General features: G+C 38.9%; 1 protein-coding gene across 2 annotated transcripts in view; it reads left to right on the top strand.

The window, feature by feature from the left end:
• LOC127494869 (uncharacterized) overlaps nt 1–3,930 on the top strand; it is a 44,523-nt gene extending 40,593 nt beyond the window's left edge. For both annotated transcript variants that reach the window (XM_051861056.1, XM_051861055.1), the window contains exons 2-7: nt 570–902; nt 1,103–1,345; nt 2,455–2,787; nt 2,988–3,218; nt 3,298–3,390; nt 3,477–3,930. In XM_051861056.1, the coding sequence (XP_051717016.1) occupies nt 570–902; nt 1,103–1,345; nt 2,455–2,787; nt 2,988–3,218; nt 3,298–3,390; nt 3,477–3,550 (1,307 nt within the window). In that variant the 3' untranslated portion in view covers nt 3,551–3,930. The remainder of the gene's footprint in view (nt 1–569; nt 903–1,102; nt 1,346–2,454; nt 2,788–2,987; nt 3,219–3,297; nt 3,391–3,476) is intronic.
• The last annotated feature ends 14,446 nt before the right edge of the window (nt 3,931–18,376 follow it).

Below are 18,376 nucleotides of genomic sequence, written 5' to 3'. Positions count from 1 at the left end.
CAGCTCCAGACCACCAGTGACACTCAAATCTGTCCTGTAACTATGGCTAACATTACAACATCAGCATTTCTTGGTTCTATGAAACCACAAAACCAATGTTACTCACGTATGGAGCAGAAACAACGCAACCTCGGCGTCCATTTTAAGGCCTTCCTTAGGTCTCTCCAGCTCTGATCTGATATCAACGTGGGTCCTAAAGCTCCTGCCTGATAGCCCTTCTTTTTCCAGTGATGTTCTTCTGAGATTTTCTCTTTTGTATTGTCTCTCAAATTCTTTCGAAAGTCTTTCTTCAAATCTCTCTCTTCCCCCATTATACGGCCCCTAATGCTGATTGGCTACATATATGTTGTGGTGCTCGATCCAAGTAACTTTTCAACAACATTTTTGAAAAATCACTTAAAACTTCTTGGAAAACAGATCAAAATTGTTCTCAAGGATTCTATAAAATTCTATGAATGTTTGTGTAATATTCCTGATGATAGAGTGTTGGATAGAAATAGTGTGTGTGTGTGTGTGTGTGTGTGTGTGTGTGTGTGTGTGTGTGTGTGTGTGTGTGTTTTGTTCTTCAGGTCTGGAGTTTAACTGCTGGTTTAATCAGTCAGATCCCTGTTACGCAGCTCTGGGACACAAACTCAATCTGCTGATGGTGGACGCTAGTAGATATAACCTGAAGATAAAAAAGATAATAAGCAGCACACAAGATGATCCAGTTTGTAGAGTAAAGAATGGCAAGATAAAGGAGAGCGAATGTGATCTTTTTAATAACAGACCTGAAGTGTCAGTCATTAATGGGATTCTGATAATAAACCGTGTGATCAGAGCAGATTCAGGGATTTACACTTTACGACTCGATCTCTCAGACGGCACAGAAACATCTACAGATCTTCAAGTGAATGTTGAAGGTACAGTAACTCTCTCATCAGACTCATTACAATCTCATGTTCTCCAAAGATCTCACTCTCATGCAAATCTATCAGATGAATCTCTGTGAAGGTTTTTATTCATGTAACACACAGTAACACACTACATACTCCAGGAATAGTGTGGAAGTATGGCATTCTGCTGTGTTTGTCATGTGACTGTCACGTGTCCCTCCCTCCAGCTCCTATTGGCTCAGTGGAAGTATCAATCAACTGCTCCTCCAATGGGGTGATGAGGGCGTTCTGCTCCTCTGATGGGGATCTGCTCCTCTTCAGCTGGACTCTGAATGGAGATCCACTGATGGATGGAAACATCATTGATCTGGATGAGGGAATTGATGGAAACATCAGCTGCAACGTGAAGAACCACGTCAGTCACCGACAGAAGACCATTAGACTCGTGCAGGACATGCAGGGGCTCAAATGTAAAAAAAAATATATATATATATATATATAATGAAATATATATATCACTTCCAATATAGCAATATACACTACCGGTTTGGACACATTACTATTAATGTTTTTGAAAGAAGTCTCTTCTGCTCATCAAGCCTCCATTTATTTGATCAAAAATACCGAAAAAAAAAAAAACCCCAGTAATATTGTGAAATAATATTACAATTTAAAATAATGGTTTTCTATTTTAATATACTTTAAAATATAATTATTTCTGTGATGCAAAGCTGAATTTTCAGCATCATTAGTCCAGTCTTCAGTGTCACATGATCCTTCAGAAATCATTTTAATATGCTGATAATAACGTGTAAATAATAACTTTTGACCGGGACTGGATCTGGACTGGATACATTTCACATCACAGGCCTGTAGGTGGCACTTGGGCTTCATTTAAACAACTATGGCTGTTTCCATGAAATGGTAAATCATTATGCAGTACTAAATACGAGTAAATTGGAAATTACTTACCATTAATGCAGCTTCTGGTGCTGTGTGGTTTTGTGTAGTGCTTTGTAGTCATTTCATATCCGATTTTTAAGTGACGCAATTGTAAAATGAAACAAACCGCAGATCAAGATTACACCACAAATGCAAATTTCCTCTGTCCATTCAGACGGTAAAGAACTATACTCGTAGTCTTATTTATTAGCCATTTCACGCTTGTTAAAAAATTAAAGTAGACAGTGGCTATGCAGTTTTCATCAATTTATGAATAAGACCGGGAAATTACCACTCCATTTCGTATTGTCCAATGAAATTTCAGCTTGTTGTTCCACATCACAATTGGTTGGTTTATTAAACATGACAAATGAGCATCAATGAATTATGTAATCAAATATTTAATTGAAACAACACGCTAGCTTTGATTAATGATGAGAAAGGTTTAAAAATCATGATTGTTTGGCTTGTTTTTACCTGCCGTTGAGCCTCAGGCATTCATTGAAAGAGTCACACTGTTTGTGAAATTTGTGTCCGATTGTGATTTATGATGAGAGATCATATACACATTTTTACTCTTTCTCTCTCTCTCTCTCTCTCTCTCTCTCTCTCTGTGTGTGTGTGTTTTGTTCTTCAGGTTTGGAGTTTAACTGCAGGTTTAATCAGTCAGATCCCTGTTACGCAGCTCTGGGACACAAACTCAATCTGCAGATGGTGGACGCTAGTAGATATAACCTGAAGATAAAAAAGATAATAAACAACACACAAGATGATCCAGTTTGTAGAGTAAAGAATGGCAAGATAAAGGAGAGCGAATGTGATCTTTTTAATAACAGACCTGAAGTGTCAGTCATTAATGGGACTCTGATAATAAACCGTGTGATCAGAGCAGATTCAGGGACTTACAGGTTATATCTCGAAGACTCAAAAGGCACAGAAACATCTACAGATCTTCAAGTGATTGTTGAAGGTACAGTAACTCTCTCATCAGACTCATTACAACCTCATGTTCTCCAAAGATCTCACTCTCATGCAAATCAATCAGATGAATCTCTGTGAAGGTTTTTATTCATGTAACACACAGTAACACACTACATACTCCAGGAATAGTGTGGAAGTATGGCATTCTGCTGTGTTTGTCATGTGACTGTCACGTGTCCCTCCCTCCAGCTCCTATTGGCTCAGTGGAAGTATCAATCATCTGCTCCTCCAGTGGGGTGATGAGGGCGTCCTGCTCCTCTGATGGGGATCCGCTCCTCTTCAGCTGGACTCTGAATGGAGATCCACTGATGGATGGAAACATCATTGTTCTGGATGAGGGAACTGATGGAAACATCAGCTGCAGCGTGAAGAACCACGTCAGTCACCGACAGAAGACCATTAGTGTAAAACACTGTCCTGGTGAGATGATATCAACAACCCAACAATGATTGATTGATTGATTGATTGACTGATTGATTGATTGGTGTGTTGTTTTCAGTGTCTGTGGTGTTTGTGCTGCTCTGGTGTTTTCAGCTGATGTTTCTGTTGGGTCTGTTAGGAGGTTTTCACATCTACATGAGACACACGTCAGGTCAGAGACATTTTTCATCATCATTATGGATCTGACATGCAAATATTAAGAGTGTGAAGATGATGATGAGAATCTGATGCTTTTAGGAAAGAAACAGGAAGATCAACAAGTGAGAATGAGAAGATTTAGAGAAGGACATGAACACACAGCAGAAGATTGATGAGACCAGCAGCAGATCTCATCACATCTATGAGAAATCACTTCAGAACGTCCAAGACTTTCACATCCAACCGACATTAATTTTACACATCTGGAGTCATTCGGTCTTTTACTTCAGTCTGTTGGCTTTGGTTGATTTCATTTACAGTGCCTGTTTAGATGTTTAACTGTTCAAAACTGTTCCCATAGATTACTTTTGAGTGTTTTGACACATTCCTGCATGTACCTTCACAAGATCTTTGTCATTATAGAATATTGCAAAACACATTGTTCTTTAAGAATTGTAAATTGAATTTGTGTTGAAATTGTTAAGATTAACTTGGTATTGAGTTGAACAAAAATAAAATTATTTGAAATTCAGCTGTTTTTGCTGTCAAAACACGAAAGCTTGTTGGATTTTTAAAGTTTAAGTAATATAGACCTAGTGAATTTTCTTTTTTTTTCAGAAAGTGTACATAAATGAAATTTAAACAAGTTTGCAATATAAAAGAAATCTAAATGGATATCAAAATATAAAATTAACTTTAGTAATAATAATAATAATAATAATAATAATTTGTTACATTTATATAGCGCTTTTTCTGGGTACTCAAAACGCTTCACATATGGAAGGGGGAATCTCCTCAAACACCACCAATGTGCAGCATCCACCTGGATGATGCGACAGCAGCCATATGCGCCAGAACGCCCACCACACACCAGCTGATTGGTGGAGAGGAGACAGTGATGAAGCCAATCAGTGTATGGGGATGATTGTAAATGATAGTAAATAAGTCCAGCTGTAACTCTTGTTTCCTCCTGCAGATATCGCTATAGAAACCAGGAAAGTGTCTTATCTTTGACACCTATTAGTCAAACATTACATTGCAGACTTTTTTGTTCATTTCTATAAAGTTTATTTGACAGATTTAAAACTGCACTACAGATCTTTAGCCTCTATATTCTCACCTGTGAATGAAACATAAAATCACATGTCATGTGTGGAGCAGTTTGAAGTCAGTTGTGTTTTGCTCTTCTGAGGGTTTGAGGAATCGTCTGATGATCAGCGTATCAGAGCGGATCTGTCCGGATCTCATCATGTAGCTGTAGATAATTCATCTTTCACATGCTTGCATAGGTGGCTTTCAGAGTCTTGAAAGAAACCGAAAGAACACTGAATTTGAGTGATAAAGGATTCATGATTAAGTGCAAATAAACATGGCAGTTTTAATTACTTGGTTAATACTTTTTTTGCTTAATGATGAGAGTCACTTCAGCATCTGAAAGCATCCAGTCCTCCACATCTCTGTTTCTTCTGTTTCAGAGTCTCTTTACTTTTGACAGTGGAAATGTTCAAAGTGTTGTTTTTCATGTGGAAAAAAAATAAGAAATCAAGTTTATACATATATCTCGAACCAAAACCAAATCTCTTTAGAGGCATTTTTTAGACCAATCAACATGAAATATCATGGCCAGATCAAATGTACTTTTTGAGAGCCTCAGACAAGAGATTGTGGATGACATGATATTTAAGACAGTTTTACTAAAAATGTATGTACTTTTTTGACCGTAGAGTTGTTGCTGGTGATGACGTCCTGCCTCCAGTTTTTTTTAGCACTCCAGTAATGTTCTTAAAGTCTCTCCCATTATGGGACCTCCAAGGATGTTCTATTTCTTACATATGTGTCTTTGAGTAGCTGCACTTCTTTCCTGCTCATGAATTTTATTTGAGAGATCAGTGCCGTTACTGCAGACCATCCATATACTGTAATGAACATGCCAAGGCAGCCAAAGCCCTGTTAAGTCACGGTCGCCACGCCAGAGCCCCCTCATGTCATCTTGTGTGTTTCAGCTGCACACACTTTCCCCAAGGTGGCGGCGTCTGCTACAGCACCTCCCGAGGAGGAGGCTGTCCAAGAACTTTCTTCCTGTCATGTCATGGCAACAGAAGCCGATCACGAACTGTCCACACCCCATGTCATGGTCAGGAGGGCTGTTTTTTGGTCATTTTCCCCGCCATGGCCGCCAATGGTGTTCTGATCTGCTGAGGTGGTCTTCACCTCCTCCAGCTCCACCCTGGCAGTCTTCATCCCCGCTGACACCGAGGCCTCATAACCCTTCATTCTTTGCTCCACAGTCCAGGTCAGCCACCTTCATATGGGGAGGATACGTCACATTTGGTATCATTTAGGTTTTCATGTCTTTTATTTTGTATTGTCACAGTTATGTTTCCTGTTTGTCATGTGATTCCCTTGCCCTCATGTGATCTTGCCATGTGCTTCCCCTGTTTATGTGTCAATAGGCTTGTTCAATTTCATGCAGCGCCGCACAGACCGATCGGCGGCTGACTTGAAGCAGTGCATGCCGGTAAGAAATTTTGTCCGACTTGAGACAGCGCCGACGCCATGTGACTGTGACGTATGGCTTCAAAGTACCGATTCGAGATCAGCCGTCTGAGTCAGCCAGCGCAGTTTCTCAAGAGGAGCTGCACGAGCTCTGATGACGACACAGCTGTTCCACGACTGGCCGGATTCACCGCATGACAACGATCACGTGTGTTTCGTGTTTATTGTCACGCCTTCAGTTCAACTAATGCTCACAAATCTGTATTTTTATAACAGTTAAAGCTCTTTCATGTAGTCGCAATGTTATATTGTGTCATGTTTATCAAAATAAAACTGATAAAAAACATAGACGCCACTACATTGATATTTAAATAATACATGCTTATGTCGAACTTTATTCTTGTGAAAACAGACGCTGTAAGCAGTACATAAAGTATTGAATGAAAATGTCTCTGAAACATCAGTGTATTAGTCAAATATTGCATTTATTTCACTTCAGCTGTGATAAAGTATGCAAACGCAGTGCGAGCGTCGATCGGTTGCATCCAGCCGCAGCTGATGTCGAACACACCTATTTTCTGAATAGTTGTTTTGGTCATGAGTTTCTCAGTTCTGTTTCCTTATTGGTTTATTGTGTTGATTACTTTCAGGTGTGTCTTGTTAAGTCATTAGTCTTTGTGTATAAATAGCCCTCTTTTTACCATTGTTTCCCGTCTACCTTTGTTTCTTGTAACTGCTGTTTGGTGAGATCTGTTCATGTTTAGCTCATGCTTCTTAGTCAAGTTATGTTCATGTCTTTAAGCCTCCAGTTTTAGTTTTGTATCACGTTTATCATTTTTTAATAAAACTGCACATGGGTTCAACTTCGATTTGCCTTCAGCGCATTACATTACAGTTTGTTTAACTGACTAATGCCAAGTTCACATTGCACGATTTTCAAAGTCGCTAGATCACTGTTCTAGTGATGGCGAGATGAAGCCTCATGAAGCATTGAAGCTTTTCAGCCAAGTGGTTCACAAAAGGGTTCATTTCTTGAGGCTTCATTTGCTCACAATACCACCTGGTGGTCAAAGAGTGTAAAACAAGCAGATGCATTACAGATGATCTGATGTGATCTATGATACACTTTATTTTGCGCCAGTTAAGGCTTAGAATAACTGTGAAGAAAAAATCAATTTCCACATAGACTAATCTATTTATATGAATATAATGTGTATTTTCTGGTAGTATATAATGATTGTATAACATAACTGTGTAATAAACGTATTGGCTTCAAATGGGACAATTAAATGTGTTTAAATAAATTCTTTGGTCATAATAGGCAGGAGGGGCGATTATTATTATTCTAAAACCACACATTTTGAGTGGATCCCATGGGTCGCTTATATATCTGTCAAAATGTCGTGCCAATATTCGAACCGCATCCTAAACCAGTCAGGTGGAAGCGAGGCTTCGAACGTCATCAATGACGTCATTGGACTAAAGCGATACAAGCCTCGGCACAGAATGTAACATCACTACACTGTTCTTTTCACACTGCACGACTATCTAGGGTAGCATTCAGTTGCTGTTGTGTGTGCATTGCACGATAGATCGACGACAGGGTTAGACATTGCATGACTTTACAATCACCGACAGCTGTCTGGTCCGCAAACTACACTTCACAACCAAACACACGCGAGAAGTGATAAGAAAATAATGCAAGATCTCATGTGAGATCGGAATTGTTATTAAAATATGTTAGCCCGCAAGAAGCTTGTGATCCTAATTGTCTGTGCGCTGATTTGCAGTGAAAAGGACAAAAAGAAAAAAATATTATGAAGGAGGAAATGGTTGGGGAGACACAGGTCTTCAGGGAGACTCCTCCTGAACTTCCCGCCGCCCCGTGTTTTGCTCTCTCATTGACTGTAGGTCATCGCCGATGTAATTTTCAGTCAGAACACATTTCACACAGCAGGATTTTGGATCGCAGACAGGTCCAGATATTTAGCATGGCAAATATCTCACAGGCGTCGGCGACACATCATCGATTCTCTCAGTTCTCGTCTTTGATAATGCACTCTGCGTGATTGTCATTCGCGTGAACGAAAAGATACAAATTAAAAAACATGTGACAGTAGAGATAATGGGCACAATGATTTGTCCCTGAAACCACAGATATATATGTTGCTATACGTAAGCTGTCCGCCATATTGGAACGGTCAAATCTGGTCTGTGACACTCAAGAGCAAGTTGACTGTGTGTCTGCAACCTAGCTATAAGCATGTGTGATATCTATATCTGCAATATGATTTCCATGTCATTTCTGCATATGAATATTGCATATTGGGTAATACATAACACAAACCAGCACATTCTCACCTCTGAAAGTTTATCCCACTTCATCTGGAATTTTTATCTCTGTGGTTTTACAGCCATAGGCTGCACAATGCTGTGACATTTTAAAATTTACATCCATTTGGATTACACAGTCTTAACATAAATTTAATGTGATGCATATTTGTCAGTCAGTATTGAAACAAACCCGTCAGAAACTTAAAGAGAGGTGATTTTGTTCCTCATTTTTGTTTCAGTGGTTTAATATCATGGAATACAGAAAATAAACATATGTATGTTAGTTATTTTTGTGTCCTTGTGCAAGACATTCAAACTTCTCCAGTAAATGATGTGAACTTCCTTTTCTCTCAGAAAGTGTGAATATATCGTGAGCACAGATGAGTGTCAGCAGATCTTCTGTCAGAGTAAGAAGTGATTGTGTGACTGAAGCAGCTTCTTCTCTCTTCTGCTGGATTATTGGGCTCTTCTGGACTCTAGAGAAATGAAGCTCATCTTTGGACTGATGCTGCTGAAAACTGCTGCATGTGAGTCGACTTTCAGCTCAAACTCATCTAATGATGAAGCTCTGACATACAAAATACTGTAATAGGCCTTTATCACAGTACGCGTGTCGTCACATCCGGCTTTGATTAGAAGCGTAAAGGAATTTCCACCTGTATTATTGTCAATGGACAGGCGCCGGTTTTAAGAAGAAAATGATACTCGTTTCATTTACCTTAACAATAAACTTTAATATATAAAACTGTTTATTTAGACTTACATGATATCCTACCATGTATGTCATCTTTCATTTGAATGTGTAACATTATCTGAGCGAGGCGATCATCAGCGCTGCCGGTGTACTGACTGCATGAGATTAACGAGAAGTGCGCAGCTCACTGCCAGAGAAATCCTCGGACTGATTTCATTTTATTTGTAATGTTATTTTGTTTATTTTTGCAATATATAACCACCCATTATTGTCTACAGCATAATGCTATCCAATATTGCACTCAAACACGGAGGATATGATTCGTTTACGATAATCAAACCTGTTATTTTTGCCTGAACATATTCCTTTATTCAAACAACTTCAATTTGATGCCAGCATCGTAAAGTAAGTCCATGAAACAAAAGTGAATATTTTTGTTTAATACAATAAATTTCCCCCAAACCTTTAATTTAATCCACCCAAAATAGACTTTAGTTGTATTGATATTTTAAGCTTTGACTAATTAAATCTCTTTAAAGTGATATGTTGTTTGTATTGTATTTTTTCAGTTCTGTAAGGTGATAAGACTCTGACATATTTTGCATACACATACAGAATGGCTTCCGCGCTCCCCTTTAAATAACGAAATATGTGTCAGAATATTATGACACCTTTTTTCTTTGTTTCACAATACTCAATTAATGATTGTAAACAGAGGTTGGTGTCTTTAGAATAAGTATCTGTGCTAAATTTTACAAAAATAAATCACAACATTCCCGTGCTATGGGCACAGCCAATACTAAAGGCTACAGCGGAAGTTTTTTTACGCTCCTAATCGAAGCTTCCGTTTTTCGAACGCGGAAGTGTAATAAACTGATCCACTGATAAATTACAACATATTACTTTAAGGAGTTTGCAAACTAAGTTAGCATTTTATTTTTAAAAGTTTACCTGCAGTTCTATTCTATGTGTCACATGGTTCAGTGGTTTTCACATGGTTTTCAGCTGCTTCCTCTCTCTCTCCGCTCTCTCTCTGTCTGCCTATCCACTCTGTTCTTCTCTCTTTCCTCAATGTTTTCAGTTTTCTCACAGTTCACATCATTGCACTCATCTATATATCTTAGTGTACTCCTCAAAGTTACAATATACTGTTGATATTTGAAATCAACCCAAACAAACCCACCCCTCTCTTCATTGGTCCGCCTCCGAAAGTCACGAACACTTCACCGCACACTCCTAACTGCCTCGTTCCGAGCTGGTCTTGAACCCTACATGCCGGCGTGCTAACAAGGACACTAAACACTAAATTCCTTTAAAACCTCTTGGAAAACAGATCAAAATTGTTCTCAGTGATCCTGTAAAATTCTATGAATGTTTGTGTAATATTCCCGATGATAGGGTGTTGGATAGAGATAGGTGTGTGTGTGTGTGTGTGTGTGTGTGTGTGTGTGTGTGTGTGTGTGTGTGTGTGTGTGTTTTGTTCTTCAGGTCTGGAGTTTAACTGTAGTTTTTATCAGTCAGATCTCTGTTTCGCAGCTCTGGGACACAAACTCAATCTGCTGATGGTGGACGCTAGTAGAAATTACCTGAATATACTAAAGATAATAAACTACAACTCAGATGATCCAGTTTAAAGAGTAAAGAATGACAGGATAAAAAAGAGCGAATGTGATCTTTTCAATAACAGACCTGAAGTGTCAGTCATTAATGGGACTCTGATAATAAACCGTGTGATCAGAGCAGATTCAGGGACTTACAGATCATATCTCGAAGACTCAGACGGCTCAGAAACATCTACAGATCTTCAAGTGATTGTTGAAGGTACAGTAACTCTCTCATCACACTCATTACAATCTCATGTTCTCCAAAGATCTCACTCCTATGCAAGTCAATCAGATGAAATCTGTTTAATTGTGTTGTTTTCAGAGAGTTCAGCATCTATGGTGCATGTTCTGGTGTTTTCAGCTGATGTTTCTGTTGGGTCTGTTAGGAGGTTTTCACATCTACATGAGACACACGTCAGGTCAGAGACATTTTTCATCATCATTATGGATCTGACATGCAAATATTAAGAGTGTGAAGATGATGATGAGAATCTGATGCTTTTAGGAAAGAAACAGGAAGATCAACAAGTGAGAATGAGAAGATTTAGAGAAGGACATGAACACACAGCAGAAGATTGATGAGACCAGCAGCAGATCTCATCACATCTATGAGAAATCACTTCAGAACGTCCAAGACTTTCACATCCATCCGACATTAATTTTACACATCTGGAGTCACTTATTTCACTTCACAAGATCTTTGTCATTATAGAATATTGCTAAACACATTGTTCTTTAAGAATTGTACATTCAATATGTGTTGAAATTGATAAGATTAACTTGGTATTGAGTTAAAATAAAATATTTTGAAATTAAATAGTTTTTGCTGTCAAAAGACACAAGCTCGTTGGATTTTAAGTTTATTTAATATAGACCTGACAGTTTTCATTTTATGAAGAGATCCCGAAGGCTGGATCTCCAGGATCCTCTTGCCTGGGTGCTGCGGATGGATGACTGACCTGCAGCTCGACGTCACAGGGATCCCCCGGAGACGGAGCAGGGCTGGAGACATCCGGCAGTGATGGGACTGGAGGACTGGCTGAGCACTGCGGTGACGTCAGCGTGGGCAGATTAACAGGGTCACCTCTGTCCTCGTGAATTTGGGATCCGGTTGACGCGTCGCGGCCGGTGGAAACTCTCCGTCTGCGGGGGGCTTGCACGAGAACTTCACGGCCGTTGGGGACGATCCAGGCTCTGGGTCTGGCGATGTTCTGGACCGGGACGCGACGCTCACCGGATGGCGGTTTCTTTCCAGGAAAGTCCGGAGGTGTCTGGGAGGTCCACGGGATGATGGTAGTTCGCTCCGAACCGGAATAGTGACTTCAGGGTCTCATCGTCAAGGTGGCAGGTCAGTGCAAGGCAGGTAAATTCCTGGGTGAACCCAAAAAAATCGTGGCTCAGGAGCGCAAATTTCTTTGCATAATCCATCTTTGGGGTCCGGTATTCTGTCCGACGTGCTCCAAGGAAGACGGAAGCATTAGATAAAAGTAACACAACGAAGTTTAATCTCAGAAACTAGAAGAACAGGTAACAGCAAACACATAAACAAAGTTGACATAAACAATACCGGACACTGAACATAACACAGACAGGAACTTAAATACACAATACAAATGACAAACAGCTGGGAAGGTAATCAGTGTCCATGGTGAGTGATGAGTGGCGGGAACAGAGAAGCACATGACAAACAAAACAAACGGGACAAGGCAGTGACTGTGACAGCAGGTAGATATAATCTGTAAGTTATGAAGGAAAAATGCGAAAGATGCTTTTTCAGAGTTTAGAATGTGACAAATATGAATATTATCCAAACTATCTTGGACAACAAAGACACATGCACACCTGTTCCTAACTGCATTATCATCATCAAGCTTTGCACTATTAGTTCTGTTAAAATTTTGTTTTTGTCATTTATGCAAAATCCCATATCTGTTATCAACCCTCAAAACATTGACTGAACTGGGCAACTGAGGCTGTAAAATTCCTGAGAAATGGTGTGTTTATCTTCCTGTTCTTTGTCCTGCACGCGCTTCACTCTTTCAGTGAAGTTCTCTGACTTCCTCTAGCGATAAGAACTGACAACTTGGAACACTAACTTGAAGGGTTATCTTCTTTTCTGTCAGGATCACAGTCATCAAATGTGATTGATAATGCATAGAGTTTGGATTGGCGGTATGGTTCTGATGGATAAGAGCAGGGAGAGCAGCAATAACCCCCCAAAACAAAACGATATGCTGAAACACAAACTGACTGTGAAAATCTGAATGCCTGAAAGCTTAAGGACCAACATGTTGCCAACAATACCGGAAGACTTAGCAATGAGCATGTTGCCTTTACCCAGATGACCTGAACGAGTATGTTGCAAATACCCGCATAAGGCATAGCAACCGCACGATGCCAAAAAGCTTAGCAACAAAACACGCATGTCCCATGAATGACATGCTGTCTGGAATGAGTGAAGATTGAGTTATCAAAATGAATCGACACTGCTTGCTTAATATTTGAATCCACTGTCCAAGTCTCAGTTCTTTTCAGTGATGAATGTAGTATCACTGCTGGTATTGACAGTTAATCCTCTCATGCAGGCGCAGAAGTGCATGCTTGTTGGCTGTAGTTTTGTGGTAAACCTTCATCCGTGTGAGTGGTCTTAATCTTCACTCAGAATGTGACGATGGATTCTCTTCTTAAATGGTGTCCTTCTTTGCTGCGTCAGTTGTTCACTTGGGCAAAACATCCTTAACTGCTCACCGGCAACAGACAAACTGCTGTGGTCTAGAGATGAGAGATGGAGATTTCCTCTTTACTTGGAAATACGTCTCTATACTGAAGTAATGTTGGTGACAACCTCCGGTTAATGCAGACTTAGCAACAACAGTCAGTAACAGCTGATGGTTTAATGCAACAAGCGTGATGCTGATACCTAGATTTACTTAGCCACGAATATGAGAATTGCTTAAAATCCCCAAATCAGTAGAACAAGTTATGTATTTGTTGATGTGTACTTGCATAAATCCTAAATGTTTACAACAGTTTAGTCAAGAGACCATTTAAACTGGTGAAGTGGTCTGTATCATTGCGTCGCCTGTCAATTACGCAACATGTTCTCCAACCAATACGCCCATATAGGTCGTTTGTCACTTCCCTGAAATATGACCCAGAGGAGCGTTTACTAAAGTGGCGCCCCTATCGGAAACAGGACAGTTTCATTTTAATGCATTGTTCCCTTTTATCTGTGTCATATTTCGGGTTTCGCGTAGCTCAATTGGCAGAGCATTGCAATAACAATATGCCATCAGTTGATCATGTGATTGTGGGTTAGATCCCAGGGAACGCATGTGCTCATAAACAGTATATGCACTATAAATCACTAAGGGTAGGTTTAGGGGTGGGTGTAGTCGTTAATAAAAAAATGAGTTTTGCTAAATGGAAATAGGAGAAATGGTGTAAAAAGTCCACACATTGCATTTAAATGAACATGCATTTTGATTGGTAACGACAGTCATACGTCATTTTATGACAACAGACGTAACACGACACTGTCATTATTTTTACGCCAGCTAGAGGGCGCATGACTTTAAAACGTAAATATAGGTCGTAATAAGGTGCTTGAAAAACATCCTATAGGGTCGTTTTTTTTGGAAGGACAGTCTCCCCTAGTGACAGCAAATCTGATACAACAAGCATGTTGTAAATCACAGACTAGTATTAAACTTGTATTAAACTATCGGCAGTCTGGTCGGGGAAGCATACACCCATTGCCAAATACATAAAGTAGTTTTTTTTTCTCTTTCTCTCTCTCTCTTTCATTGGGGGAAGCTTACACCCCTTGCGGCAGTCTAGTCGGTGAAGCATGCACCTGTCCAATACATAAACTTTTTTTTTTCTCTATTGGGGGAAGCTTACACCCCTAGCGACAGCAAATCTGATACAACAAGCATGCTGTAAATCACACACTAGTATTAACTAGTGGTAGTTTGGTCGGGGAGCATACACCCGCAGCAATAGCTCTGCGTTAGATGTAGCGTGCAGCTAAGCAATAAAATGCAGTGCTTCCTCATCATGAACATGATTTCTGCTCCCGTTGGGCTGATTCCTTCGGCTGTAGAAGTGAAGATGACGACTCCCATGATTCCACACTCCTTTACAGGATCATCAAGCTACAATGTTGTAGTGTTAAACAAGAGACCTCTGTGATGAATTGTCGAATTGTCTCTGTATATAAAGGACAAACAAGTTACAATACTCTGATAAGTTTTAAGCCACAGCATGTTTCCAATAGCAGCCATAGCTTAAAAACAAGTGTATCCAATAGCAACTATAGCTTTAAGAACAGCGTGTTTCCAATTGCGACTATAGCTTTAAAGGCCCACTGAAGAGTGTTGGAACGCGCATTATTATTCAATGTGTTGATGTAATTTCAACTGAAACAGGAAGACAGGGCGATATATCGAACAGCCCCGCCCCTTTTTTAAAATAGCCAATAGCGTTGCATTTATGTTACAGTTCGCCAGAGCCGTTAGACTCGTTAAACAGAGTCTAACGGAGACCGTTAAACCTCTGTTTCTTTCTAATCTCTAATCGTTTCTCCTCATAATGTACTTTATATCGCTTATATACATGATTCTGTGCAGAATTCAAATGGGTCCGATACCTTTTGTGGTCTGTGCCGACTCACGGATATGATCCGCTCTGTGCTTTCGTGTCTCTGGACCGGAGCAGACTGCTCGTGTGGACTTAATTCGCGTCAAAGGAAAGCATATTTACACTGTCTGAATCATTCCCTATTCTCTAAATAGTGCACTATGTGCCATTCATCATGTAGAAACTAGTAAATGTGTGAACAAATGACCGATTTCAGCCGAGGCTTCAGTGTCTGTAACGCTGCATTCACACGGGGTGTCGGCGTTAACACTTGGGCGTGTCTGGAGCTTGTGTTGACACGACCGTTATAGTGATAACAGCCAATCACATCACTTTCCGCACACATCAGTGTCTGCATAAGGCGATCTGATTGGCTGAAGCCTGCGTTGGCTCTTGAAAAGTTGAGAAAAAATGTTGAGATGCCCCGTGTGAATGCAGTATAACAGTGTAGGAGGAGGCGGGACTTCAGATTCTAGAAAGCATTTGATTGGACCGAAGATTTGATGAGAAACTGAAGTGTGATGTGATGTCATGAAAATCCGTGATCCATTTTAGCGGAAGTGAGAGACTAAGTTTTGAATGTTTATATCTCCTAAATGTGAGTTTTGTCATTGTTTTGGAACACACCAGCTTATTCATATCCGTTTGCACAATGAATCATTGTTTTCCTGTCTCTACCGCAAAGCTGATATCAATTTATTTATATTTGCTATACAAACGAAAAATATTTGCTATACAAATGAAACCCGACCTAAACCTAAGTTGCTTCAGTCCAGTAAGTGTTAATCTTAAAATATTACTAACAATATCAAAGTTATTCTTACGTTTACTTGATAAAAATCAGTGCAGATTTGACAGCAGAAAGACACGTGAAGCTCGAGCTGAAGGACGTTTGTACAGTTATACTGAAAGACTTTTACTGCATAAAACAGTCTAAACTCTCAGACAGACGACAGAAGGACTGCGACAGGTTTATCAGATCATGTTGATCGTTTAGAGGCCTTAGAAATTTGCATATCAAAATATAAGCTGGCTTTATAGATAAGTTCAGGAGTTTAACACAAGTCAGGTCAGAGACATTTTTCATCATCATTATGGATCTGACATGCAAATATTAAGAGTGTGAAGATGATGATGAGAATCTGATGCTTTTAGGAAAGAAACAGGAAGATCAACAAGTGAGAATGAGAAGATTTAGAGAAGGACATGAACACACAGCAGAAGATTGATGAGACCAGCAGCAGATCTCATCACATCTATGAGAAATCACTTCAGAATGTCCAAGACTTTCACATCCATCCAACATTAATTTTACACACTTATTTCACTTCACAAGATCTTTGTCATTATAGAATATTGCTAAACACATTGTTCTTTAAGAACTGTAAATGAAATATGTGTTGAAATTGATAAGATTAACTTGGTATTGAGTTAAAATATAATAAAATAATTTGAAATTAAACAGTTTTTGATGTCAAAAGACGCAAGCTCGTTGGATTTTAAGTTTATTTAATATAGACCTCACAGTTTTCATTTTATTTCACAAAATGCATGACTCAAATTTAAACAAGTTTGAAATATAAAAAATCTAAATAGATATCAAAATATAAAATTAACTTTAGTAAATGAGTCCAGCTGTAACTCTTGTTTCCTCCTGCAGATGTCACTAGTAACCAGGAAAGTGTCTTATCTTTGACACTCACTACTCAAACATTACATTATAGACTTATTATTACTGTGTTTATTTTTATAAAGTTTATTTTACAGATTTAAAACTGAACTACAGAACATTTTCTCTCTATCGACATCTGTGTATGAAACAATAAATCACATGTCATGTGTGGAGCAGTTTGAAGTCAGTTGTTCTTCATCTACTGTGTTCTTCTACCTCCTCATTTCAGAACACCAATGTCACTGACATACATAATTATACATATATGTGCACATACATATACTCACACACACCCATATATACATATACACATAGGCCATGCATACTCACACTCATACCATATGCATACATGCAACAACCCACACACATCTATTTTCCTACAAATTTAATGTTAATATTTAATGGTAACACATTACTATTGGCACATCTGAATTATTTAATTATTCTTATAGCAAAGGAAGGCAGGTAGATATAATCTGTAAGTTATGAAAGAAAAATGCAAAAACAACAGTTTTTTTGAGTCAGAAGCTTTAATGACAAGCACTTTTTCAGCACCAGATTTGCATGGACTGGATATTGATTTCATATATATATTGTGGTATAAAATATATGAATTCTTTTTTCTTTTCTTTTTTTTTTTCAGAGTTTAGAGTGTGGCAAATATGAATATTGTCCAAACTATCTTGGACAACACGTGCTCCAAAAGAAACATGCACACCTATTCTAGTTGATAACAGATATGGGATTTTGACTGACGAAAACATTATGAATTTTGACAGAACTAATAGTGGAAAGCTTGGTGTTCAAGATGATGAAAGTGCAATTAGGAATAGGTGTTCATGTTTCTTTTGGAGCTCGTGCTCTCAAAACAGTGACTGAACTGGGCAACTGAGGCTGTAAAATTCCTGAGAAATGGTGTGTTTATCTTCCTGTTCTTTGTCCTGCACGCGCTTCACTCTTTCAGTGAAGTTCTCTGACTTCCTCTAGCGATAAGAACTGACAACTTGGAACGCTAACTAGAAGGGTTATCTTCTTATGTCTTAGTAAGATGATATTTAAATGCTTAGTTTTAAGCTCTGTAGTTTCAAAACATGCAATACAATGATGATTGAGAGATGAACAAATAACCCTTCCTCAAAAGATGATGATCATATTTGATACTCAAGATTCTTCGGAGGGAGAGAGAAATGGATAAACAAGTAAACCTAAGTTGCTTCAGTCCAGTAAGTATTAATCTTAAAATATCAAAGTTATTCTTACGTTTACTTGATAAAAATCAGTGCAGATTTGACAGCAGAAAGACACGTGAAGCTCGAGCTGAAGGATGTTTGTACAGTTATACTGAAAGACTTTTACTGGATAAAACAGTCTAAACTCTCAGACAGACGACAGATGGACTGGAGGAGATTGAGTGTGACAGGTTTATCAGATCATGTTGATCATTTAGAGGCCTTAGAAATTTGCGTATCAAAATATAAGATGGCTTTATAGATAAGTTCAGGAGAGGTTGTTGATTCTTTTGGTATTTGGCAGTTTCAGTGTTTTGTTTCATAATTTC

Source organism: Ctenopharyngodon idella, chromosome 14 (genome assembly GCF_019924925.1).
Source record: "Ctenopharyngodon idella isolate HZGC_01 chromosome 14, HZGC01, whole genome shotgun sequence".
In the NCBI taxonomy this organism is placed as follows: Eukaryota; Metazoa; Chordata; class Actinopteri; order Cypriniformes; family Xenocyprididae; genus Ctenopharyngodon; species Ctenopharyngodon idella.
Note: the sequence above shows the minus strand (reverse complement) of the source record. Positions and strands in the feature narration are given on the sequence as shown.